Raw genomic sequence first — 26,474 nt, 5'->3', positions numbered from 1 at the left:
AGTGGGACGCTTATCTGACTGAGCCACCCAGACGCCCCTTTAATCTTTCTAAGCTTTGTTTCCCCTTTGTTTCCTTTTTAGAAGGAATCGTAATAGCAGCCACTGTGCAGGGTTGTGGTGAAGGTGCAAGGGAGATAAAAAGACTATGGAGGAGTCAGCACTGGGCTGCTCTTGCTGATGTGGTTATTATCCTCATGATCTGGTTATTCTTCAAGGTTCTGTGTTGAACTAGGTGAAAAGACACAATCCCTGGAGAGGTGGCTGGATAAGGAGGGGAGAGGGAAGGGAGCTGACTCCTGAGAACACACTCTGTGTCATTCCTTCACCACGTGCCCTTAACTGTGTTATTCATCAGGATATTTGGACAGGAAATCTTAGATTAACTGCTAAGTTTTCAAAGTGAACATTTCCATTGGCCATTAGGGAGATTTCTCTGGCTCAGAGAGCTGCCAGATCTGGGAGTCACCTTTGAGTGGGGGAGTCTATGCTGAAGATACGTGACTGAATTGGATCCATGTCACACAGACACAGATCCTAGAGACACAGCAGGATCAAGGGAAAAATTGTTCTTGTGAGCTCTAAGCTTGGTACCAATTTCTGGCTTCAATATTCATCTTTACTAAATCTGTATACTACCTGTTACATACATACATATGTAATTTTTATTTTTTATTTATTTTTTTCCAAGCTACATTAAGTTTTGTTGTCTTTTCTTTTTATGTGGAGATGATGGACTTCTCTTTTCTGAGCTTTTCTGGACTTGGATAAAACTGGGAAGCAGTAGGATATCGGAATTTGGGATAACATTTTCTCTACTGTAAGTGGCCATTAAATGTATCATCAAAAAATAACAACTTTTCAGAAAAGACACCAAATTTAAAGTACTCTGAACTTTTGAAATGTGAAATGAATGAGCTTTTTGGATTTGAAGAAATAGGTAAGAGCTTGTCTTTGTTTGGCATTTTAACTTTCCAGAATATTCTTATATCCAACTTCCATCCACTTGGGTCACACACTCAGCCATTACTCATCCTTTTCTTTTCTAGGTTTTCATTCACTGGCCTCTGCTGAAAAAACCCATTAGTCTTCAGCAAAGAAAAGAAATTTTAAAAAACAAAGTACACAGAAAACCTGACCACCTACCCTTCAAATCAACCCCAATATTTGCAGTAGATTCAGTAGCCAGCTCCCAGGATGATGCCTTTAATGACTCAGAAAATGGAAAAGCATTAAAGACTATTTCTCAATAGAGACAAGTTAAGACATTTTAATTAGAGGTCTATTCCATTCCCCTGCCCACCCTCACTCCCAAAACGCACTACCAGAGGCGAGGTCAATGTTACATGGGCAGACATAGCTATTCCACAGCACAACACGCAGGCATCTAAAAGATAAGTGATGGCGTGAAGTACGGTCTGGCCAAACAGTGAGATTATTACATAAAAAGGAAAAATCTGTCTATATGCCTATATAAGGAAATTGCCAAGAAGTGTTTTAAATGAAAAAAGCAAGGTGAAAACAAGTAAATATATTACTTTTACTGCTGCACTATATGTTAAAAAGTCCGGGGGTCGGGGGGGGGGGGAGGGTCGGGGAAGATTACATTTTTGCTTGCCTATATGTTGTTGCTATTTTTTTATTCTCTTAAGGGACACACCAGAAACTACTAACAGTGTTTATCTTTTGTGTATGTGGGGCGGAAGTGGGGGAAATTTGGCAAGTGGGAAATAGCACTCTACCTTTTTAGGTCTTCCAACATTTGAATCATATTAAAATACCTTTTTTAAAAAAGACATCAAAAAAAAAAAAAAAATATATATATATATATATATATATATATATATATATATATATAAAAGATATTTTAAATTGTACCCTTAAAATGACCACTAGATGGCGATTGTTCTTCATTTGAACAGCCGCCAGCAAGTATTCATACAACAAAGACATTAAAGCTGGATGAAGTCTTAGGAACTGCCTGAAAGCTTGAGCACCCGATTATCTTAATAAGAACGGGAGAATGGGATGGGCTGGTGATGGGTGTTGAGGAGGGCACGTATTGCATGGTGCACTGGGTGTTGTATGCAAGTAAGGAATCACAGAACTTTACATCAAAAACGAGGGATGTACTGTATGGTGACTAACATAATATAATAAAAAAATATTATAAAAAAAAAAGAAAGAAAATGGAAAAGCCCAGATCCCTTTCCCCAGTTTAAGATTCAGCCTTGCCTCTCCTGACTTTCTTGAAAATCATGTATCCATGCTATAATTCAAGAACTCAAAATGGTTTTCTACAAATGCATTTAAACATCAATAGTGTTTCTTGTAAATCCCCCCAATGTGACATTGAATACATTAAAAACTCAAAGATTTTTTACAGCCCCATAACCAAACACAAGACACATTTATCAGAATAATCAGATGTCAGGCTTCGGGTGGAGTACCTCAAACTACCAAGGCTCAGAATTTTCTTTTAGTTAATAGGGAAAAAGAGTCTTTGGGTTACAAATAGCTGAGTCACAAACACCTTATATATACAAGTCAGCCAGGGCTGTATTGGTCTGGAAGTTCCCATTTCATGGAGCGGCAGACCGTCGCACTGAATCCCTGAGAGCAAGCAGTGCCTTAATACCAGAATCCAAGGCAGAGGCACTGTTTTAACCCGGCATCTTCACAACAGGCCTGAAAGAGAGCTGCCACTCCCTCTATTATACCCATGAGGAACATTCCATGAGGAAATGAAGCAGCATGCTCAAAGTCACACAACTTGAATCACAGAGTTGGGACTCCGACTCCGAATTAGGATGACCAGTTGTCCCATTTGCCTGGGACTGAAGGGGTTCCCGAGATGAGGGATTGTCCGTGCTAACATTGGGACAGTCCTGGGCATACCAAGGCTAACTGGCCAGCGTGTATACAAGTCCAGGGCTCTTCCTACTAAAACGGACTGCTGTGAGGTGGCCTGGTCCTCCAGCCTGTGTTGACAATGTAAGAATTTCAAATGGCTATTTAAAAAACAATGCTGTGTGCTCCTCTTCCTCAGCTAGTTCCATTATGGCGGCCCATAGCCCTGCGCACAATTGGTGATGCTGAACCAGGTTATGACCTAGATTTATTTCGTTTATCTAATCATTACACTACGGATTTAGAAAAGGTGCTTATTCCTAAATGACTAATCATGGACAGAACAAAATGGCTTATACTTGAAAATCTGTGAAGATAGGAGGCTATCATATGGCAGCTCAGCTGGGGTATCTGCATGCCCCAGGGGGGCTATAAATTCTCTACTGACTTGCTAGATTATAACAAAACATTGAACAGAAACAGTAATATATCCATCCCCTGACTGCAGATTTTATGAGACCGAAGAGCTATTGTAATGACCATTCAACTGGGGCCATAAAATAAATTTATGGAGATGATTTCACAACTTTAACTGGAAAGAATGGCTTGGTTGCTATAGATACAACTGACATTGGCAAAACAATGTAAATCTTGCTTTCCTTAGTCAAGCAGTGTAATTCAAAGAGGGTCCACATTGCAAGTTTGCTGGTGAAAGAGCTCCCCGAAACTCCTGGACATAGATCGCACTGTGTTGGGAGGAAATTTCAGGCTGATTTATTGGATGTGTCTTTGACTATAATGGAAACATCAAGGATTTAAATCATGTTTGTGTCATTAGCAAAACTGGAAAAGCAAAGTATCAAGCCTAAAATGAGAGCTCAAGTCGGGTGGTAGAGTTTGGGAACATCTGGTGTTCTATTGCCATCACCAGTAAAATGATCAAATGGTCGGGTTCCGTGGCCATGTGCGTCGTAGAGGTTTTTGCATGTACTTTCTGAGAATTTTGTTCTGTGTATTAGAAATACCGGTGGCTGCCATCCCAAACTCACTCTCTGGTCTGAGTTGATAGGCCACTGGTTCCCTTTGGAGGGATTGTTGTTTGACTTATGAATGAAAAACCTTTACCAACAAAACACAACACTTCTGTAAGAAGCATTTAAAGAGAAGATATATTGTTTTATGAATTGCCCTATTTTTTATAGTCCTAAATTCATGAAAAGAACAGAAGTAATTGAACATTGTTAATTATTACACCACTTTAAAGAGTAAGAAGCAGCTGGTTTTTTATCTGACAGTATCTAAGAGGTATTGTTATAAACTGAATCATGTTTCCTGGAATTATGTTAGGAGCATTTCAGGGATATTAACTGAATTTTCTCATTTGTTCAGACTATTTCCAGTGAATCTTCTTTATGGTTCCTTTAAATATTAATCAGTGTATTCCAAAAACCTTTACACATTTTGAAACTTTCAGTGCAGAATCCTTACAGACCGCCTCTTAAATCAACAACAACAAAAAACCACTTTTTTTTTCTTTAGGCTGTCCATTGATAAGCTACACATTGAATGTCAGGGACAGGACGAGGTGGGGCGTATGTGACACCTAGGGAATTGCACGGCCCAGAGAGTGACACCTCTCAAAATTCTGTGTTCTCGGTGACGTTTTAATGCACGCTCCTCCTGACTCTGCCAAGTAGAACAGACACGGATAAGACTCTTTACCTGGCTCCGAAGTGTCCTATTCGTTTTTAAGTTTCTGATTGAAAACATACGTGTGCATGTCCAGTTTGGTAACATTGCATGAATTTCATGTCTCACTTGGGTTAAATTAAGTCAAGACGAAAACCCCATGTTGATATCTATATTTTCAAACACTTTGTCATTTATGAAGATTTCCATCTAGTTCTATCAACGTTTTTTCTTCCATACATAATTCATTCAGATAAGATACATTTCCATCAGCTATTTTTTAAACTACATATTGACATTTCTATTCAATTTGAAGATTAGATTCTATTTTACTTTTTTTAAAAGATTTTATTTATTTATTGGACAGAGAGAGACACAGCGAGAGAGAGAACACCAGCAGGGGGAGTAGGAGAGGGAGAAGCAGGCTTCCCTCTGAGCGGGGAGCCCGACGCGGGGCTCGATTCCAGAATGCTGGGATCATGACCTGAGCTGAAGGCAGATGCTTAACGACTGAGCCACCCAGGCGCCCCTAGATTCTATTTTAAACCACAAAGACCGAAGACCTGTCTACTCCACTATGTCCCAGTTTATAGAAATAACGCAATTTTTTTTACCTCTTCTGATAATTTCGAACATGTGGATGACAAGATTGCTCTGACAAGATTGCTCCTGACTTCCAGGGATCAGAACAGTGGAGTGCCAGGAATATCAGCGCTGACAGTCTTTCTCCTGAGTCCTCAGACAAGCAAAGTGTACATAGATGGACAATAAGAATGGTAACAGACATCTGTGATCCAAACACATCTATCTCCAAACACACACGGCCTCCCACTGCATATAGCCTCTTCTACTATGGTTACGTTTCAAGATTTATTTATTTACGTGAGAGAGAGCGCACATGCATGAGCGCAGGGTAGGGGCAGGGGGAGAGGGAAAGAAAGTCCCAAGCAGAGTCTGTGCTGAGTGCAGAGCACCATGCAAGGCTCGGTCTCAGGACCCTGAGATCACAACCTGAGCTGAAACCAGGAGTCGGAAGCTTAACCAACTCAGCCACTCAGGCACCCTTACTGTGGTTATGTTTTTAATGGAAGTAAAATAAATGTAGCAAAATAGGGGATGGATAAGCAAATTATGGTACAATTACATGGTGGAATATTTTTTGCCAATTAAAAATGACAATGTAAAACTCTATTTAAACTTAGGGTGAGGTTTGCAACATATTAATTGAAAAATTCAGGTCACTCTAAGGTGACAGCATTTCTCTAAACATGTATCCATTTCATTAGATCTCAGATGTCATCAGTTGTAAGATGGGCTATTAATTTACTCATCACTAAGAAGAAAGAGACTGCCAATTAAACCATGACATGTTGCTTTCTAAATACACTGATTCTAAGACGTATCCTGATTTCAGAAATCCTAAAATGTGGGGGAAAAAACTTTCTTAGCTATGCACATATGAGTTATATGAAAAATATGATTTACATGGAAAGTGTGTAATATATACACAAATGTTAAGAGTACTGACCTCTGGGTGGTAAGATTATCAATTATGTTATTTTTGTTTTTTATTATCTGTATTGCTTTACATTGAAAAAATGGCAGCTTGGCCAATAAAACCATTTTATTTTATATTTTTAAATATTTATCTTAGAGAGAGTGCGCACGCATGGGGGGTACGGGGGGGGGGCAGAGGGATAGGGAGAGAATCCTCAAGCAGACTCCCCGCTGAGTGAGCAGCCCAACACAGGGCTCAATCCCAGAACCCCAAGATCACGATCTGAGCCGAAATCAAGAGTTGGACACTTAACCGATTGAGCCACCCAGATGCCCCTAATAAAACCATTTTGATGGAAAACTAATCAATCCCCCTCACTGGGGAAGCGTTCATCCTCTGCTTCCTGCCATCCAGCAATGTCTTTTCTGCTCACAGAGCACATCTGGGTCCTCGACAGTCCTAACCATGTCCTCCTCGGCTCTCTTGAAAAACCGGTTTCCCAGTCTACACAGTGGGCAACTGTGAAGCAAGACTTCTAGGCCCAAGCGGCAGCGAAGAGCTTCCCCCTTGAACCCATAGGGAGTAGGCCATAAGCTCCGTGTCTGTTTCTATCAATATTCTGTCACTAGCACCTGACACCAGGAAAATGATTGACTGATAGTGGTGACTGAATGAATAAACAGTAAATCAATTATTTAATAGTGAGGCTGAAGCAGCCAGCAAAGCCAAGTCTGGAAGAGGGAACGGAGATGCAGAGGCAAGAATCAAACAGGGTACCATGGAGATGGGAGCGAATACTTTCCGAGATTCTATGATGTGTCCAGGGTTGAGGATAAAGCAAACCAAGTCTTGCATCCTGGGATGAGATTCAGGGTGAACATGGATGAGAATGAGGGAAGGGACTTGCTGTCCTCTGCCTATGGCTTCCATCTCTAGGTCTAAGGCTGCTACTGGAGTTTCAGTGTTTTTCAGCAAAGGGAAGGGGGGAAAATGAAATCTGGGGCAAATGGCTTTGTCTCTAAGACAGCCAGGCAATTGCATTAATCATGTCTGTTTACATCCCAGTGGTCAGACCCAGACCCAGCGGGGAATGTATTCCGTGGTTGGGAAGCCATGTTCCCAGTTAAAATTGGGGGTGGGAGAATACTATTTAAGAAGAGGAGGAAATAATGGACACTAGGCAACAGCCAGCAATCTCCAACATTCCCATTTATGGGTTCTTCGTCTTTGTGAGAAGAAAAGGAGATGTCAAGGGGGGACAACCTTGACTCCTAGGCTACTGCCTACAACTCAACACCCAGCCTCCATGACTCCCAGGAGGAGGACTGTTTTCTCGTTTACCAAGTGAAGGAGTGGAGTCACTTCTCTGCAGCCATAATGTTCCATCATTCTTTCATGATTCCGTAATAAGTTATTACAGAAACGTCTACTTTGTTACTTTTATTTTGAAAGTATTTGACATGGTAATGGTCATGGGTGACACTGAAAAAATAACCCATCTTTACAATTACCCATCTGACAGCACAGACTCCATGACTCATTCCCATGTTCCAGAAAGCTTGACAGCAGAAAGGACGCCTACCACCACCGCACAGAGTTTCCTTCTTCCCACCTCACCAGTCCAACCAAGTTGTGCCTGGAAAAGCTCCCAACTTCCATGGCCATGAGCCAGACAAAATCGTAAGACTGAGCAGCAGAGAGTAATCTGAGACTTACTGGCTCCCAAAGGGGCTTTTCTCCCTCCATCAGCCAATGTGGATCTTATTATTCTACCCATTCAGGGAATTTCCTGCAAGGCAGCTCTGAGGAAACTGGACTGATTATTGTGTCATTCACAAAGGGAGATTTATTCGGTTCCAAGTGAAGGCTTGGGTTGGCTATCCCATTTCTTCTCAGTCTTACCCTTTTCCAGTGTTCTGCTTGCTCATTACACAGGAGACAGTATCTACTTCCAGGAGCTTTTTCCTTCTGATTTCATCTACCAAAGAGAGCTTACACCTTTATTATCACCAGAGAGCAGGGGTTGGGTTGGCAATGCCACGGGGAGGCTGTTGGAACTCCTGGTCGGCTTGAAAAATGAGTTACGAATGTCAAATTCTTAGACTTGGGGCAGTGCAGAGGTTGGAGGTTGGGGGGTTCTGTTGATATTGTTCATCAACATCAGCTTGGGATGGGACAACCCTGCTGGTTGGCAAGAGGGCCATCCCTACCCGCCTCTCCATTGCCCCCAGGGTCTCAGCTTCTAAACCAGGTAGGCTTGTCAAGGAATTTCCTCCATAAAAAAAAGTTCCAACCTTTTTTTTAATTAAAAGAAACTAACCGTAATAGAGCTCTAACCATGTGTTAAGCACTATTTTAAGAATTGTAGATCTATCATTTCGTTCAATGCTCAGAACAACCCAAAGAGGGAGGCACTCCTAATACCTCATTTTATAGGCAGAGACACTGAGCTCTGTTCTAAGCATTTTACATTATCAGACCCATACAACAGAAGGATCTACACAGCCATGAATCTGAGTCTAGTGAGCCAAGGAGGCAGGCGCCATCTTGACAAGACATCCCACACACACTTTGGTTACAGCAGTCCCCCCTTATCCGTGGTTTCAGTCACTCAGGGTTGATGACAACCCAGAAGCACATGATCCTCTTTCAGACCAACTGTCAGAAGGTCAATAGTAGACTAACGCTAGGTCACAATGCCAGCATCATTCACCTCACTTCATCTCAGCACGCAGGCATTTTGTCATCTTACATCATCACAAGAGGGGCGAGTACAATACAGGAAGGTATTTTCAGAGAGAGACCACATTCACAAACTTTCATTACAGTATATTGTTATAATTATTCTATTTTATTCATAGTTATTGCTGTTAATCTCTTACTGCACTTAATTTATAAACTTTACCATAGGTTATGTATAAGAAAAAACCTAATATACATAGGGCTCAGTATTTTCCGCAGTCTCAGGCATCCACCGGGGCTCTTGGAACATATCCCTCACAGAGAAGGGTGGGGAGACTACTGTACTTCTACTCCCAGAAACAGTGGTGGCCACATCTGGCAATGACAAAGTGACAGCCAAGTGTCCTCAGGGCAAGAATGACACCTCCATCTGACCAGTCTGTGGAGTAATTTTGGGTGTTGTTCTTGGCTAAGAGGCTTCCAAACTGTTTTCTTGCCCTCCTGGAGGATCTGTAAGATGTTGATATTGTCTAGAAATACATTTCCAGCCAGAGCTGCATTCTGCTGTTGTGGCTGAGATCGCTGGCTGATACAAAATGGGAAGTGCCTGATACATCACACATGAGTTTCCCCTTCTCTGTAGGTCTGCACTGTGCGTCAGACCTCCAAATGCTGTTTCACACTTATGTACCTTATTAAGAATCACACATAGTGGGGCGCCTGGGTGGCACAGCAGTTAAGCGACTGCCTTCGGCTCAGGGCGTGATCCCAGCGTTATGGGATCGAGCCCCACATCAGGCTCCTCCGCTAGGAGCCTGCTTCTTCCTCTCCCACTCCCCCTGCTTGTGTTCCCTCTCTCACTGGCTGTCTCTATTTCTGTCAAATAAAAATAAATAAAATCTTAAAAAATAAAAAAAGAATCACACATAGCGCTACGTTATCACATTCAACTCTAGGGAGGTCTCAAGGTGAGTCGTCTTCGTAGAGAACAAAGGTGTTTCTCAAAGCTGAGATTCTTGCTGCATCTCTGTGAATCAAGTTCAAGGATAAATGCCCTGTCAGGGACCAGTTCAAAGCCTTCTGTGATTTGTGAGTATGAGCTGAAAGTCAGCAAACCACTGCCTCTCAGGGCAGCACACCCAGCTACTGAGTTCCTGATGAATTGTTAAAAACATACATGCTAAAAATGACAACTCTTCATAGTATAAATAAATTAACTGTTTCATTATTTAAAAAAAAACAACTGTGGGAAAATGCCTGGGTTATCACTGCATTCACATAATGCCTTTCCAAGTTGTAGCACACTCTGGGTTTACTTCAACATTACTTCACACAATATTAATTCGCTGTATGTAACATTTATCCTTGCCTTGTAAAAAAAAAAAAAACCAACCTTCTGTGTAGTATGGATTCTGAGAAACTCAAGTTACAGTCTTGGGAATTGTTTTAAGGAGAAATGAGATGCCAGGAAGCAAATCGACGCTGCTCCTGCTGGGTCCTTTGTTATCAGGGAGTGTGCAGACATGGGCTGAGCTTGTTTCCAACAAGAGCTGTGTGTGTGTGTGTGTGTGTGTGTGTGTGTGTCTTCTTTCAAGTACTCAACCTAAAATTTCGTAACTGTATTTCTAAGATTGTCTCAACTATTATAAGGTCAAGAAGCACTACAGAAGGAAAACACTGAGCCTTCAGGAGTGAGAAAGGGGGACTTAGGTCCTGGGTCACAATCTTCAGGTTAAGTATGATGGTGGGTACGAGCTGGGATGGGAAGAGCATATTCTAGAGAAAGAATGAATGGAGTTGGGAGACAGGGAGGTGGCAGGTTGATGAGTAAAGTATGAGGCTATGAGTAGTCAGTAACGCAGTGAGGATGTCACTTCTAAGAAGAGGGATATGAAGGATGTATTCATATATACGTAGGCCAGAAAGTCCTTAGACTAGAGATGGCTGCATGGTCCTGGTCACGGTCATGCAAAGATACCCAAAGCTGGAAACGCAGAGAGACAGGAGGTAGGGATGGGTATCATGGGAATGAAGCTACAAAGATGGCATACAAGGAAAGAGTGACCCAGCCCCCCAACACCCCCAGAGCTCGCTGGGGTGCTCTGTGCACAGTGTGAAAACCTTGGGACCAGCCTCTTCCTAGTCTCTACCAGCTTTGAACCTGAACACTCAAATGAGTCTTCCCAAGACTCTTAGAAACTGACTGCTACTCTGTTTCATCTGTGGAAGGGCATGTAAAGAACAAAATTTTTCTGACACTTCAAGGGGTCTCCTGCTGAAGAAGGAAGATACATTAGAGAGTCAAGAAATCAGCAAGCAAGCCCCGCAGTAAGGCAGAAAAGGTCCTGAGAGGAAAACAGCCAGGTCACGTAGGGGGTTAGCAGGGCCCTATCATTGAAGGCATTCTGCAGGCAGAGTTCACTGAACCCTGGGGCAAGCCTGAGCTTTAATCAGAACTGGTCCTGAGCATCCATCTTCACGTCGAGCCCAAACTAAAGCCTGTGATGATGTGCCTACATGGACACGGGGGCCAGTGAATAATCTGTGGACTGCCCACAGTGGCTACAGCTGCCGTGGCTCCTGAAGGAACCTGGATTGCCCCCCAGGGGCCCGCAGAAAGGGGCCAGCCTTGGTGGAATGCTAGCTTATCTGTAAGGCACTGTGCTACCCTGTTGATTGTTGTGATCTTTTAGTCCCACCACACCTTGGGGCGGGGGGGGGGGGGGGGGTTGGTGGTGGTAAATAATAATCCTTATTTGAGTGGCAAGGAAGGCAAAGTTCAAAAAGGTTAAGTATTTCATTCAAGATTACAGAGCAATGCCCAAATAATGAATCCAGAAACATCTGACTTCAAAATTTATGCTGTTTTCAACAAACCTAATGGATTCTCTGAAATATCCTCAAATTAGTTTATTCTTCAACAAATCTACATTTTAAAAAAAAAACTAGAAAATCTCCAGGTGTTTGAAAATTAGGCAACACATTTTTTTTCTTTCTTTTTCTTTCTTTTGTTTTTTTGTTTTTGTTTTTGTTTTTGCAGCAAAGCAAGTTTATGGATGATAGTACAAAGCTCCCAAAGAGGGAGGGAACTTGAGGGGGTTGCCCTAGGCAACACATTTCTAAATAACAATTAAATTAGAAAATATAAATAAAAAGAGACATACCAAACTTAAGATCTGCAGCTAAAGCAGCACCGAGAGGAAAACTTATAGTACTAAGTAATCTATAAAAAAAGAAAGTGTGCTGAAAAATCAGTGATCTAAGCTCCCATCTTAAGACACTAAATAGGAAACCCAAGGAAGTTAGAAGGAATTTTTATATTCCTAATAATAAAGAGAAGAGTGAAAACCAATTAAATAGATAGAGAAAACAAAGCTAAAGGTTAGTTCTCTGAAAGAGTAATAAAAGTGATAAATCCCCAAGCAAGCCTAATCAAGAAAAAAAGGGAGAACAAATTGCTAGTTTCGGGAACAAATACATATTTTAACTGCCTATCATATACGTAAGACACTGGGCATGAGGAGGAGGAAGAGGAGGAAGACAGGAAGAAAAGTATCTGTTTTTGAAGCTACCCAGAAAAACCATAGTTAAATTACAGGCCTAGAAAGGGAGCATATCTACTTTGGAGTCAGACAGAGCTGAGTTGAAATTCAACCTCTACCCTGAACTAAATGTATGACTTCAGGCAAATTATATAACCTCTCTGAACTTCCACTTCTCATCTGACAAATGCGAGTTAACAGTACCAACCTCGTAGGGCTATTGGAAGAGTGGGAGGTAAAGCACCTGGGTAGCTTACATTGTACAGAATTCTTTCCCCAACATGACCCATAACCACCATGGGTCACAACATGACCCATACTTTAACTATTTGTAGAAAGGGTACAAAAATATATCCTGAGACAAGGTCATTCATTCAGAAATGTAACAGTTCTGAAAAGCATGGGCATTTACCTTCTCTTAATTACCTGCACCAGTAAGACAGATTTTGGTATGGTCATTTTCAACAGAAAGGATGCTACCAACCTGTAAACATATCAAAGCACCTATGAAAATTAAAATGAAATAATGTAAAATTTCCATTGTAATTGTATACCATAAATTTTTCATGAGTATTAGGCAATCGAAATAAAAACTATACCAATAATATGTTATTTTAAAACTTTGGGGGAAAGGCTTCCGACTCTAGTGTTGGCATCATGACGGAAGAACCCCCTCAAGTCCTCAGCTTCCCAGCAGTGTCTCCTCAGCCACGCGTGCCAATGTCTACTGCAAGGCTCAAAGATCTGAAACGACCATGCTGATTGGCTCATCTTTAAAATCTGCAAGATGGATGATCAGGATTTTTCACACACTGAAGAAGCCTGATAGGCCTTTGACAAGAAAGATAAGACCAAAAAAAAAAAAAAAAAAAACAGAAAGAAAGATCAATCAGCAGTCGGTACATCTATGGTTCAATTCCCCAAGGCAAGTAGCCCCTTCGTTAGCAACAGAAGTATGCAGGGACCACTCCGCATCCACATAGCTTCCTCTCCTGCAGTGACAACATAGAGAAAGGTCAAATGGCCCGATCTGGTTTCATGTCACTTGTAAAGCCACAGAAATAAATACTGAGATGGGACGTCAGACGATAATGTGTGGAGATGAAAACATATGTCTGGCTCAAAACTGACATCACAGACACATGTATGAATGTCAGCTGATGATCAAGACACAATAGAGGCAGCAACCTGAGATGGGGGACCTCAGTATTGTCTGTGGATGACCTGCTTTCTTCTCTTCAGAAGCTTCCTGAGCAAGGGTTGAGCCATAGGGTCGGGGCAGAAGACAGGGTAGAGACTCTCTGGGGGAAGACCGGCGGCCATCAGCAGGAAGACCACACATCCTTTGCACAGAACAAATCCTAGATAAGAATCTAGCTGGTGAGTGTCTCTCTATTTCATAAAAATGAGATCAGAAAGCAACAGGGTCCAGTGGGAGTGGCTGGACTGCGGAGAAGGGTGAATAGTAAGGAATGTGGTTCACCAAATTGTAGCTGAATCGGATTTTGCTAAATGTGAGTCAAGGTAGAGAGAGATCCTTAGAAGCAGCTACAAGCACCCCTGGGCTTCAGGAATGGGCCATCTCAGGCTCATTTCTAGCCAACTATCATGACCAGCTGGGCACAGCGGTTCTAAGTGTAGAGTCACTCCATCCTCACCAATATGGTAGCCTCGGATCCCCCACATGAATACTTTCCAGGGGAAAGTAATTATTAACAACATAGAGGAAGAAGTGCACCCTTTAGGATTTTAATAAATACGTCACAAGGGAGCACTAACCAGAAAAGAGCATGCTGACACTTTTAAGGTCATCCAAAAAGAACTGTTACTCTGTTCACTCCACTGGTTAGAACGTATGTGAAGAAATTCTGTATAATTTCATCGGGAGTGTGAGTGTGTGTATGGGGAAAAGGAAAGGACCTGAAGGATATACAGCCAAATGTTAATAGCATTTGTCTCCGGGCAGGATTTATAAGGGGGTAACAGCAGAATCAGCAGGAGGTCTAACCCATATGAATGTACTTACACTTCTCGTGTGCCTATTAAGCAATCACACCAAAACAGCTGGACAACAGTTTGCTAAATTGGAAAGTGTGTTTGGCATGCAGTGATTTCAACTTCAGTCTATGTCTATATCCCTGACATTCACTTTAGGCTCCCGTGGGCTCAAGCAGCTTTCTTGCAAAGCCACAGAACTCTTAAGATACAACAAGGGGCCCTGAGGAGTTGGTAATTTAAAGAATCATGTTGACTCTATCGCAACCTCATAGCTGGAGAAAAGGTCTAGTGACTTCAAATATGATCCCCAAATTTAAGGTTACATGAGCTGAGGCTCAGAATGACAGGTGTTGGCTTACAGATCACTTCCTCTGATGTGGGCCCCGGTTCAAGCCCAGGTGGAAGGTACGCTTTTACGTTCTTCCTAGCTCGCGAATGAGTGAGCTCCCCCAGAGCCTGCAGTGGGCATGAATGAGGCTGAAGGATGGCCATTAATGAAAGAAAGGGGGATGATTAAAATGAGAAAAAAGGGGGGGTTGTTGAGAATAAGACCCATGTACCTTCCCCAGTCTTCTCCTAGGTGTTTATAGTGTTCTATTTTCCCAACACGAGATATCTTTGAATAACTTAGATGGTCAGATGTCTGCAATGCTCCTTTTATAGTTGATCTTGCTCCTTTGTTCGGCTTGTTTTCCCATCTAACTGCGGTAGAAAGCTTGTGTTATTTTCTGGCAGTTTCCAGAGAGGAGCCAGCTGACTGAGGGGGAATTCAGGTCATTTTGAGACAAAAGCCCTCAGTGAATGTTCCTGGAATCTGTCCTCCTGCCTTTCCGATAGGGTTGGTGGGAGAAGGTGGTGACAGAAGGAGACAGGAAAAGGATTCTTGAATTCCAGCCTCTGTGTTCTTTGAGAAAATTGTTCACTCCACATCAATCAAAGTCATCACTTATGGGCAAATCTTCAAAGATGCTTCTAGCAAGGAGTCCCTGCCACAACTACTTAAAAATGAGCGAGGGTCCCAGTTTGGATAACAGAGTTGCAGATGACTTTAAAAATATATACTATCTGTAATTTTAAACTTTTTCCCAATAAATATGTATTACTGGTAAAAAAAAAAAAACTAAGATTTTACATTTTCTAATTTATAGAAGATAAAATTTGGTAGACATCCATGTGGCAACTTATCAAGTGTTAGGCGTCTACACCGAGGTCCAACTAAAGAAACTTCACATGCAAAATACTGCCATGTCACAAGGATTTTACAAATCCTTTGCATTGGACAAAATGTGCTTCCGCTCCCCTGAAAGCTAGTAGGTTTGCAAGCCCTGGGTCAGGTGACTCCTGTGAGAAACCAGGAAATACGTTCTCAAAAGCTGGGTCAGCTTCAGGGGCAAACCAATGATCGCGGACAGGTGGAGAAGAAAGGAAGAGGAAGATGGGGGAAAGGTGGCCAGTGGAAGGCCACTGGCTGGAAACAGCTTGGAGGCTGGGCCAGGGGGAGGAACGCCCACCACAAGTCACCGTCCCAGCTCACCCAACAAGGCCCAAGAGGGATTCCCACAGCCCTCCCGGCTCAGAGGCGGCCAAGGAGAGGAAAATACCTACAGATGGCAAGACAGGCATTTCTTTTTCAAGAAATCAATTACCCGTAATTATTCTCGCAAGAAAATGCAATACTCCTTTCCTTTAGAATCCGTTTCAGAACATTTATGGAGGAACTCGAGCATGAGTCACTGGGAAAGAAAGAAAGAGAGTTAAGTGACAAGGTTCTTGCAAACATTTCCTGATCTCAGTTTCTTCTAGGTAGCAAGCCCTGGGCCAGGCCCTGGGATAAACTGGAGCAGAAGTTGTTTTTAAGACCTCACAGGGCAGCAGGGGCTGAGGGCGTGAACTGCATACATACTTACAGTGGATATGAAACTGAGAGCACATGAAACTTATTGGGATGGGCTGAATGTCCAGGGAGAGGCCCCAGTCATTTCCTGAGTCACTCTGTTCTCAATGCATTCTTGTGATTATGGCTTCTTCCATGGACTGATTCCGAAAATCACCCTGACAATGTACACACACAAAGTAGGAACGCGTACCTGCGAGCACTTCCGATGTCATGCATCACCCAGGCCTGTAGTCTATGAACCTTCTCTGGACGCAGATTAAAGACTTCCACGCGTCCAAAAGTGCTACAAGAGAAGACGCAGAGAATATTGTTCACCTCCAACTGAATCGTTCAGCCATCCCCAGGCCTTGTCAAGAGCCAGCAGGCAGGGAACCACTGCCCTTTGGGATTGACCGGTGATTTTAACTAGAAACAGTCAATCTCATTCAGTGGGACCCTCATTGAATACGATTCTCAGAATAAGATTTTTAATCGGTCCCTTGATGGTGGTACTTTAAATACTTGCTATTCAAAGAGGGGGCCTTGCACTGACATGACGGGCATTGCCTGGGAGCTAGTTGGACCTGCAGAATCTCAGGCGCCCAGCACCTGCGGAAGCAGAATCGGCAGCCGAACTGTCCCTAGATGACCCACCTTCGGTGAGGTTCGAGAGGCGCTGCTCTGAGAGCCCCTGCTGCCCTGCTCGGACCCCAGCCCCAAACTCCTCCCTGCTGGTCTCTGACAGCCACCACTCCTCTTGCACGTAGCTGGACACCAAACCGCAGACTATGAAATCCTGCGATGTTAACACTTTCACCCAAAAGCCTGCAAACTTAGGATCAGAAGACGACAAAAGGACAAATGCTTCTTTGCAGACTTAAATAGGAAAACAGGAGAGAAGGAAAATTCTTTTGGGGTATCCAGAGAGCCTGGAGCAGCCCACCAGTAGCTGCCTCTCTTCTCAATCCAGCCTTTTCCAGGGTAAGACTGGAGAACAAAGGCTGGGGAAGTATCCAATGTGGTAAAAACTAAGTACAGAAGGAGGTCAGAGAAGAAAGGCATTGGTGCGGCCAGGTTGGGCGCTGTGGATTAAATGAGGAATGACAGCTGATACTCACGGACCCCTCTCTCTGTCGTGAAGCACAGAGCTCAGCACTTGTCAGACATTATCTCAGTTAATCTTCCAGTCAGCACCACCCCCTCTCCTGGTGCCTAGTACAGGGGCTCCCAGAGGCTAGGTGCCCAGCCGATGGTCACACAGGTCATAGGTAATGACTGGAGCCCCTGCTTTCAACCACTACGATAAATTATGGGCAATGCCTAGAAAGAGACAGTGAAGGCCAAGAGCCCAGCACAGTAGTGGTCTGACTGCTTAACTGGGATGCACACACTTCACGGGGGACACAGGAGCCGGGCCAGATCTTCGTGGATGGTGAGGATTAAACAAGTGGGAGCAGGGAGGGGGGCCGGGCAGGGGGAACAGCACAAACAAAGGAGGGAAGTTGGGAGAGCTCCGAAAATTACACCAGGCCTTGAAAACCCAAGAGGAGGAGCTGGCCGCGGAACAAGGGCCGATGGAACATTTAGAGGACTTCACACAAAGGAGACACCAGACAAAAGCATTAACTTAGACAAATCTCTCCATAGAAAACCAACATTTTACTTCTTTAACCCAAATCTTCAGTACTGACTTAACCATGAAAAGCCTATTCTTCTAGGGATGAAATATTTAATAGGAGGCTGTACTAACACTTGCAAATAGGATGCAAAGAAACGAGTACCTTCTTTCATCAAAGGTGTTACTGATGGACCCATTGAGCACCACATGGACCACGCCACAGGCATCTTCTGCAAACTTAAAGGAAAAAAAAAAAGCCCACCATTCTTCAGCATGCAAATTTAATTGACACACCCCAGCAGCTCCTTCCAGAACAACTCTTAGTGTTGGTTGGTTAAGGAGGGAACCGCCTGCGTGGTTCTCCCTCAGTAATGCCAGGTGTGTGTAATCTGCATCCTAAGCCACTGGCAGGATTATGCCCCACATGAGAATTCTGGAAGCGGTTGCTCTAATCTGTTTGGACAACGAAGGTCAACACCATCGTTCACAGGTTTGTTACACTGATGGTTCAGAAGCTGGAAGTCCAGGGAGTAAGAGAAACATTGCTGGAGGAGGAAGATAGAAGCGCTTTCTTGGTGTCACGCGCTGCAGACATGTCATTCAGCGGGAGCAGGGTGGACAATGCGAGGGCAAGAGAACAGGGACACGAAGAAAGGGGAAACTGAGGAGAGAAAGGGACACAGGTTTGCACAGGCACAAAGGGAAATAATGAATGAATGAATGAATGAATGAATGAATCATTGGGCAAGGAGTTTCATGCGTGCAACGAACATTCAGCTAGAATCTTTGCTAGGCGCTGGGAAAAACAAAATGAACAAAGCAAAGCCATCTACATGTTCCCTCCAAGAGGTCCCCCCAGACCCCTGGGACCAGCTTAGGTTCACTACTACCTCGTACTGTGAAGATGAGCTCATTGCAGGTGTCGTTGCCAGTACTGAGTGCTCTTTGAGAGCTGTGAGCCTGGCTGTCCTGCCTGCCACCAAAGCCCCGGAGCTTGGAGCCAGTGCCTGACACAGGGTGGGCACCCAGAGAAAATCTACGGAAGGAAATGAGGGAAGGAGACGGGGAGGGAAAGAGAAGCCAGAAGTTGAAATACTCAGTGATGGAAATTAGGAAAGAAATAGGGAAGACATGGCAGAGGGCAACAAAAGCTAGGTCCTGCAGGACAGATAGGATCTCACCTGGGAAAGGCTGAGGCAGGGGCAAACAAAAGGCCTAGGGGTTGGAGAAAACAGTGGTTTGGGTGAAAACCTCAGCAGATGCAGAAGTTGGGCAGACAAGTGAGTTCACGGAGGGCTGTGACTGCTTGGCCAAGGAATCTGGCCTTTATGCTGCAGGGAATGAAACACCACTGAACCATCTCAAACCAAATTGTAAGAACCCAGGGCAGCTTGTGTCTTTCTGCTGCGGGTGATGAACAGAGGACCGGGGCCCGATTTCTACCAAGCACAAGTGCTAAGTCAACAGAGTGCTTCCAGAGGCCAAGCACTGCGCCTGCCATCTAGGATTCCCAAGAGCCCCCAGGAAATAAGCATTGGGTCACTTTGCCGCAAGGTCACATCACTTGAAAAGAAGTGCAAGGGGGATTCAAACCCCAAGTAGTTCTGCCTCCCCTGTCAGAAAAAGGAAGGATCTCATCTGATTAAACAAGGTCCTCTCGGTACATCTGTAAGCATTTAGCCAAAATAAAGCTGCAGTCCCAGGTAGCCCACCATGGGGGGGCGCCTTCCATCCCCTTCACCACAGTGCTCCCAGGTTGGTGCCTGACGCATAGGAAATGTGGCTTGGCTTTAGAAGCTGTTCGCCATAGCACTACCCCAAAATATATCAGAGAGTGAGAAAGTAAGTAGGAACCTTTCCCAGAAACAGCAAGCGAGCAAGCAACAACAAATTACACAGGGCCTCTGTATAATTATGCAGCACTTAGCAGGGACTCAACATATTCGTTAAAGGAATGCATTCTGAGTTAGTTAGTGGGGTAGTAGCATCTTGTTTAAATATGCCAGGAACTCCATGGGACAAGCATTCTTTTTTTTTTTTTTTTAAGATTTATTTATTTGAGAGAGAGAAAGAGAATTGGGAGAGGGAAAAAGGGAGCTAGTCTTCAAGCAGACTCCCTGCTGAGCAGAGAGCCTGACACGGGGCTCAAACTCACAACCCCCCTCCCCGATATCATGACCTAAGCCGAAATCAAGAGTCTGACGCTTCACAGAGTGAGCCACTCAGGAGCCCCAGGACAAGCATTATTCTCATTCCTATTTGACAAATGGGGAATCTGAAGGTCAGAACGCTTAAAGAATCCACACTTAAATGGTCTCCTTACCTCAAATCCCAGGCCACCCCCCTCCTCTCTACCATAGGAGTTTACCTGAATCTCCTTAAGGATGGTAAGGCTCTCAGCTCCTCTACCAACTAGCCTGTTGACCTTGGATGAGTCACTTAACCTCTGAGTCTGCACCTTCCCACAGCCCTTACTGTGAGGACTAATTGGGACGACAGGGACCCGGCACCTGGCCCAGGACTTGCCATGAATATGCACTTAGCAAATATGAGTTTCACTTGCCTCCACCCCTCCCATGTCTGGACTCAATTCTGGAGAATTAAAAATAGTATCGTTTTACTTTCTCCCTGGTTTTCTCTCCTCCACTTCTTTCTTTCTTTCTTTCTTTCTTTCTTTCCTTTTTTTCCTTAGTCCACTTGCAGAGAAGCAACTCATAAGAAAAATGAATGTACACCAAGGCAGCTTAGCGTAAATCAGAAACAGAGAGCGATGAGGGGAAGGATGATGGAAGTAATCCCCAGCCGGAATTCTGGATCTGGAGTCAGAGAATTGGGGATAAACTCCCAGATCTGCCACTTACTATGTTTAGTAGACGGTGTAATCTGTTCTGTCATCTGTAAAATGGGTACAAAACACATGGGACCCACTTCATAGGATTCTTGTGAGGATGGAAGCTTTTAATCCACATAAAAACGTGAGGCCTCTACCTGCGCATAGTAAGCAGTGTGCAAATGTTGATTATTCAGATCGATCAGCGATGTAAGTTTGGCCAACGCCTAGATCAGAGGTTAAACCCAGCTGGAGGTTCCCGGCAACCCAAGCCAAAACCTGGGTAAGAGCAAGGATTCACCAACTAGAGCCCATGGACCCTCCGTGAATGCCCTAAAATTATATGTGAAAATCTTCCGTTATGTGCTTAGGTACATTATTCTCAAGAAAGAATCCTCAACTTCTTTTTTTTTTCCCTAAAAGGATCTGTGGTCCAAAAAGAATTAAAACCAACCACTGACTGGATGACCTCTTAAGTTCTTTGGTCTCCAAAATTCTAAAATTTCCCTTTTGGTACTTACCCTTTTGGACACCGTGTTCCAGAATACAGAAAAAGAGTTGTTGCTGCAGTCTTCCCTCCAGTTTGGACAAGATTTATAGTTCATGTCTAAAAGACATAGTTTTTAGAAAATAATTAAAGTAGAAAAGTAAGGGTGTAATTAAGCTCTGTTTTTCCCGGACTGCTCGATCACAGCACAGCCCTAGTCTGACAGCATCACTGCCAGGATGAAGGATGGAGAGTGGACTCATCTGGACCCAGTTTAACTAAATGCCCCCTGAATCCCTTCCAAGTCCTTACCTTACCCCCCCAATGCCAGACAGGAACAGAGACCAGCTTTGAGTCATCATTCTGGGAAACTGCAGCAAAAGTTCATCTGCCAGAAACAAGCCCTCGACATTATCCCCCCGTCCAGGAAAAACGAGAGATGAAACGAGGCCCTCAGGGCCCCTCTTGCCAACTACTCCTCTGTTCCCTGACAACTCTCTCTTGCTCACAGCTTTCCTCCCCGACCTGCCCCAGTCCCCACACCCCCAGGCTCAGAGAGCCTCTGAGTCCTTCTATGCTCGCTCTCCCCCAACAAGACAGGCTCAGGAGTCAGTGAGACTCAGCAGGCATAAGAGCGTACGTACGTCATTGCCGTGGGACTGCTCCCAAGCAAATCCGCCTAATGCACAAAAACTGCTGAAAATATTTTTGAGATGTAATTGACAAATAAAACTGTCAGATAGTTAAAGTGTACAACATAAGGATTTATATATATATGTATGTGTATGTATAAATATGAAAGAGAGAGAGAGATTGTGCAAAGATTCCCCCACATGGAGTTAATTTAACACATTTATTGTCTCCCATAGTGATCTTCTTATGTGTAAGAGAGAACATTTAAGTTCTACTCTCAGCGAATTTCAATTACAGAATACAGTGTTAGCACTATAATCACCATGCTGTACTTCTGAACCTCAGACCTTATTCATCTTCTAACTGCGAGTTTGTATCCTCTTACCGACCTCTCCCTCGTTCCCACACCTCCCAGCCCCTGGCAACCACTTTCCCCTCTGTTTCTAGGAGTCTGACTTTTTTTTTTTTTTTTTGATTCCACATAGAAGCGATACCCTGCAGTACTTGTCTTTCTCTGTCTGGCTTATTTCACTTGGCACAATGCTCTCAGATTTATCTGTATCGTTGCAAATGGCAGGATTTTCTTTTTTAAAAAAGAATGAATAATATTCCATTATATGTGTATAGATGTATGTGTGTGTGTATGTGTACATACTCTTCGGGTTTTTTTACCCATTGCACTGGACTACACAAACATTAATTGAGTGTCAGGTCCTGGGGGGAAAGAGATGAATTAGAGAGAAGCCCTGCTTTCAGAGACTACGCCATCTACTCCCATCAAATAAATCAGGGAAGGATTTGGGGGTATGAGCAGCACCATTAGGGAAGGCTGACGTCGCACTCGGTTTTGAAGGATGAATGGTCTTCAGACCGACGAGACAGAGACAGGGCTCAAGGCAGAGAGGACACAAGCAAAGGCACAGCGGGTTTCGACTGATACCGCCACAGCCGAAAAGACGAGAAGGGAAAGCCGCATGACAAGACTTATAAAAGGCAGAGGCCAGGCCACGCTGAGGAATTTAGAGTTTATCCTGGAGGCAAAATTTAGGCTTTAGGTAAAAGACAGAAACCATCCCACTGTGGTGGGCAGATGGAGGCCAACCTAGAGAGGTAAGGAGGGAGCAGTAAGAACCTTACAAAGGTCCCCACAAGAGAGCGGGGTGTGTTCACGGTCTGGACTCAGGCAGTGGCAAGAGGGACAGGAAACGGAAACAGATTATGTGGGTGACTGGTTGGATATGGGGAGGAAGGCAGGGTAAGAATGAGGCAGAATCTGGGGACGTCTTACTTCTAACTCTGAATCATCAAGCGGGTAGGGCAAGTGCATGAAGAGAAGTCCTGGAACTTTCTCATGTCCCAGAAGTCAGGCATGTGGCAGCTACCACTTCCTCTGTGGGTATGTGGACAGCTGACCCTAGGGAAGCACCCATCTTTCTATTTCTTCCTTGTTATGGGTTGAATTTTGTTCCTTCGGAAGATATTTTAAAGTACCTGGGAATGTGACCTTATTTGGCAAAAGGGTCTTTGATGACATAATCGATTAAAATAAGGTCATTAGTGTGGGTGGGTCCTAATCCAATAAGGGTGGTATCCTTTTTAGAAGAATATGGTCAGAGATAGATATGCACAAAGGGGGGCTGGGGGATGCTATAAAGACACAGAAGACGACAACCACATGAAGACGCAGAGTTTGGACTGATGCATCTAGAAGCCAAGAACACCGAGTGTTGCCAGCAAACACCAGAAGCTAGAAGAGGCAAAGAATTCTCCCCTCGAGCATTCAGAGGCAGCTTAGCGCAGCTGACACCTTGACCTTGGACTTCTAGCTTCTAGACCTTCAGAGAGTGTATTTCCAGTGTTTTACGCCATCCAGTTTCTGGTACTTCCTAACAGCAGCCACTGGGAACGATACACTTACAATCCACAGACAGAGGCTTGACTGCCAGTGACAGGAAAAGAAGATCCTAGACCAGAAACCCTTTCCAGGATGAGGAAGTAATTCTGGGAGTTTTTTTAATATTAATTAAATGCTAAAAACAAAATCGCACAAATAAAAAAAGAAACATTTCCGTGCACAGATGTAATTACTGTACAGTCAAAAGATAAATCTGAATCATCTTGCAACAGAGGCCAAAATGTTGACAGTGATGGGACATACATTTTCTAAGGAGCAGCTACTGTTCATAGGTTTTCAAGAACATAAATTTTTTTGTCTTCACACCCACATGTGGAAAGAAGTACCCCGATTTGTCACCTCTCTCCACATAACGGTGTCTCCCCCCCTTGCTGTCTGCCATTATGCAAACATACCTTCAATAAAATTTTAAAGTCAGAGCTAAAAAGGTAGGAGGGAAATTTTACAACAAAGTAAGAGAAATTAAATTAAGTACATAAAAAAATCAGAATAAGAAGTTTAAAAAAAGAGATTAATAGGTTTTAACAAAAATTGGAACTTTCAGGGGCACTTCACTGGCTCAATTAGTAGAGCACGGGACCCTTAATCTCCGGGTCATGAGGTCAAGCCCCACGTTGGGCACGGAGCCTACTTAAAATAAAAATTTAAATTAAAAAAAAATAAAACTTTCATAGTAAAACAAAACAACAACTTAAAACCAAGGTATAAAAAAATGTGGACACCAGAATATATAACAATGAAAACATAAAAATCAGGAAATACAGCAAATGAAATAGGGAGAAAAAGTTAAAATTAATAAAAATTGAGGCCAACAAAGAATGAAGCTGACAAAATAAAAACCTATACAGGATTCAACTAAAAAGCAGGCAAAATTAAAGAACTCTAAAATAGAAGTAGATAATAATTTGACTTTATTTTATATATCTTCATTTTATTCAAGGAAAGAATTAAGGTGTGAATTAAAAAATAAAGCCAAAAGAGAGAAAGTTTTATGGTAAACAAATTTAAAACCTAAAAGAATTAAAGGAATGACTAAGAAAAGCTGACTTGCAAAATGGGAAATTCAAAAAGGAAAGCAGGAAACATGGCAAAAACTATAAAATTTAGGGGCTCCTGGCTGGTTCAGTTGATAGGGCATGTGACTCTCTTTTCTTTTTTAAGATTTTATTTATTTATTTGAGAGAGAGAGCGTGAACGGGGAGAGGAGCAGAGGGAGAGGGACAAGCCGACTTCACGCTAAGCATGGAGCCCAATGCAAGCCTCGATCGCAGGGCTCGATCGCAGGGCCCTGAGATCATGACCTGAGCCAAAATCAAGAGCTGGTCACCTTACAGACTGAGCCACGCAGGAGCCCCTAACGGCTGGGATTTTGTAAGTGAGCAGTAAGTATTACCTACTAATATGAATTTACACAGAACCTCTGTAAATAAGAAAATAACAGGCATCCCCCAAAAATAGCTGAGATATACAAACGGATAGTTCCTAAAAGAAATAGAAATATCTACCATTAAATATATAAATATGATCAGTCTCACAATCAGAGCAAAGCAAACCAAGTCAAGGTATTATTTCTTTATCAAATTGGCAAAGCCATTTTTGGGTATGAACCAGTGTTGGTGAGAGTCTGGGCAAGTAAGTAACTCCTATATTCTGATGAGAGTATAAATGGTTACCACCTTTTGAATGACAGTGTATCAGTTTCTACTGTAATTTGTTTTGCACTGAATTTCATTTGTAGAAATTTATCTTTTTCAAAGTACTTCCCCAAGCAGGCAGATATACGTGTGCCCCTGGTGTGTGTGGGGGGGAAGGGTGTGTTGTGTGTACAAATGCTCCTTGCAACAGTTGCAACAGCAACATCTCAAACCACCTAGATGTCCATCAAGGGTATTGGTTAAATAAATTATCATAACGTCCTTAGAGGAGATAAATGAGGGCTTTAAAAAATACATGGTTTTATTTCTTTTTTTTTTTTTTTTGAAAGGTTTTGTTTATTTTAGAGAGAGGGAGAGTGAGAGAACACCGAGGGGAGGGGCAGGGGAGAGGCAAAGAGAAACCCAAGCAGACTCCACACTGAGCGTGGAGCCTGACCCAGGGCTCGATCTCACAAATCTCAGATCATGACCTGAGCCAAAACCAAGAGTCCGGCACTCAACTGACTGGGCCACCCAGGCGCCCCAATATGGCTGTATTTCTATCTACCAATTCTAAATGAATAAAGCAAAGTTCAGAATAGTATGTGTACATTTTAATATACGTGTTTATGTGATCATGGGGCTATGTGTGGAAGGATTCGCGCCTAATTGTTGGCGACAGTCCCCTTTTGAGAAATGATATGGAAACTGAGGAGTGGGGAAGGTGCAGGGTGCCCTTCATTATTTACTTTTATATGTTTGCATAACATGCAAGTACTTTGCAAATAAGCATGCATCATTTTTGTAATTGGAAATAATGTAAGCCTGTGATGAAGAAGTTTTGTAATAAGTTTTTTAAGTGCTCCCTTCGGCAGCACATATAAGAAATTTTTTAAAACAGTGAAAAGTGGGGCTCCAGGGTGCCTCAGTCAGTTAAGTGTCTGGCTCTTGATTTCAATGCAGGTCATAATCTCGGGGTCCTGGGATCAAGCCCTGACCTGGGCTCCACTCTTAGTAGGGAGTCTGCTTGAGGGTTCTATCTCCCTCTCTCTGCTCCTCCCCCTCCTGCTCGCTCTCTGATAAATAAATCTTTTAAAAAAAATAGCGGGGCGCCTGGGTGGCTCAATGGTTAAGTGTCTGCCTTCGGGTCAGGTCATGATCCCAGCGTTGTGGGATCAAGCCCCACATCGGGCTCCCCGCTCAGAGGGAAGCCTGCTTCTCCCTC

General features: G+C 43.4%; 1 protein-coding gene and 1 pseudogene across 1 annotated transcript in view; one reads left to right on the top strand and one right to left on the bottom strand.

The window, feature by feature from the left end:
* Nucleotides 1-1,893: 1,893 nt before the first annotated feature.
* Nucleotides 1,894-3,792, top strand: LOC123001901 (hypoxanthine-guanine phosphoribosyltransferase-like; annotated as a pseudogene).
* Nucleotides 3,793-8,867: 5,075 nt separating this feature from the next.
* The window catches only part of CD38 (CD38 molecule), a 41,220-nt gene continuing 23,613 nt past the window's right edge, over nucleotides 8,868-26,474 (bottom strand). The window contains exons 4-8 of the mRNA XM_026514462.4: nucleotides 21,102-21,187; nucleotides 17,914-17,987; nucleotides 16,344-16,436; nucleotides 15,903-15,989; nucleotides 8,868-13,089 (exon numbers count right to left, since the gene is read on the bottom strand). Coding sequence (XP_026370247.3) covers nucleotides 13,032-13,089; nucleotides 15,903-15,989; nucleotides 16,344-16,436; nucleotides 17,914-17,987; nucleotides 21,102-21,187 — 398 coding nt within the window. The 3' untranslated portion in view covers nucleotides 8,868-13,031. The remainder of the gene's footprint in view (nucleotides 13,090-15,902; nucleotides 15,990-16,343; nucleotides 16,437-17,913; nucleotides 17,988-21,101; nucleotides 21,188-26,474) is intronic.

Source organism: Ursus arctos, unplaced genomic scaffold (genome assembly GCF_023065955.2).
Source record: "Ursus arctos isolate Adak ecotype North America unplaced genomic scaffold, UrsArc2.0 scaffold_9, whole genome shotgun sequence".
NCBI lineage: Eukaryota > Metazoa > Chordata > Mammalia > Carnivora > Ursidae > Ursus > Ursus arctos.
This window is presented reverse-complemented; position numbering and strand designations above follow the sequence as displayed.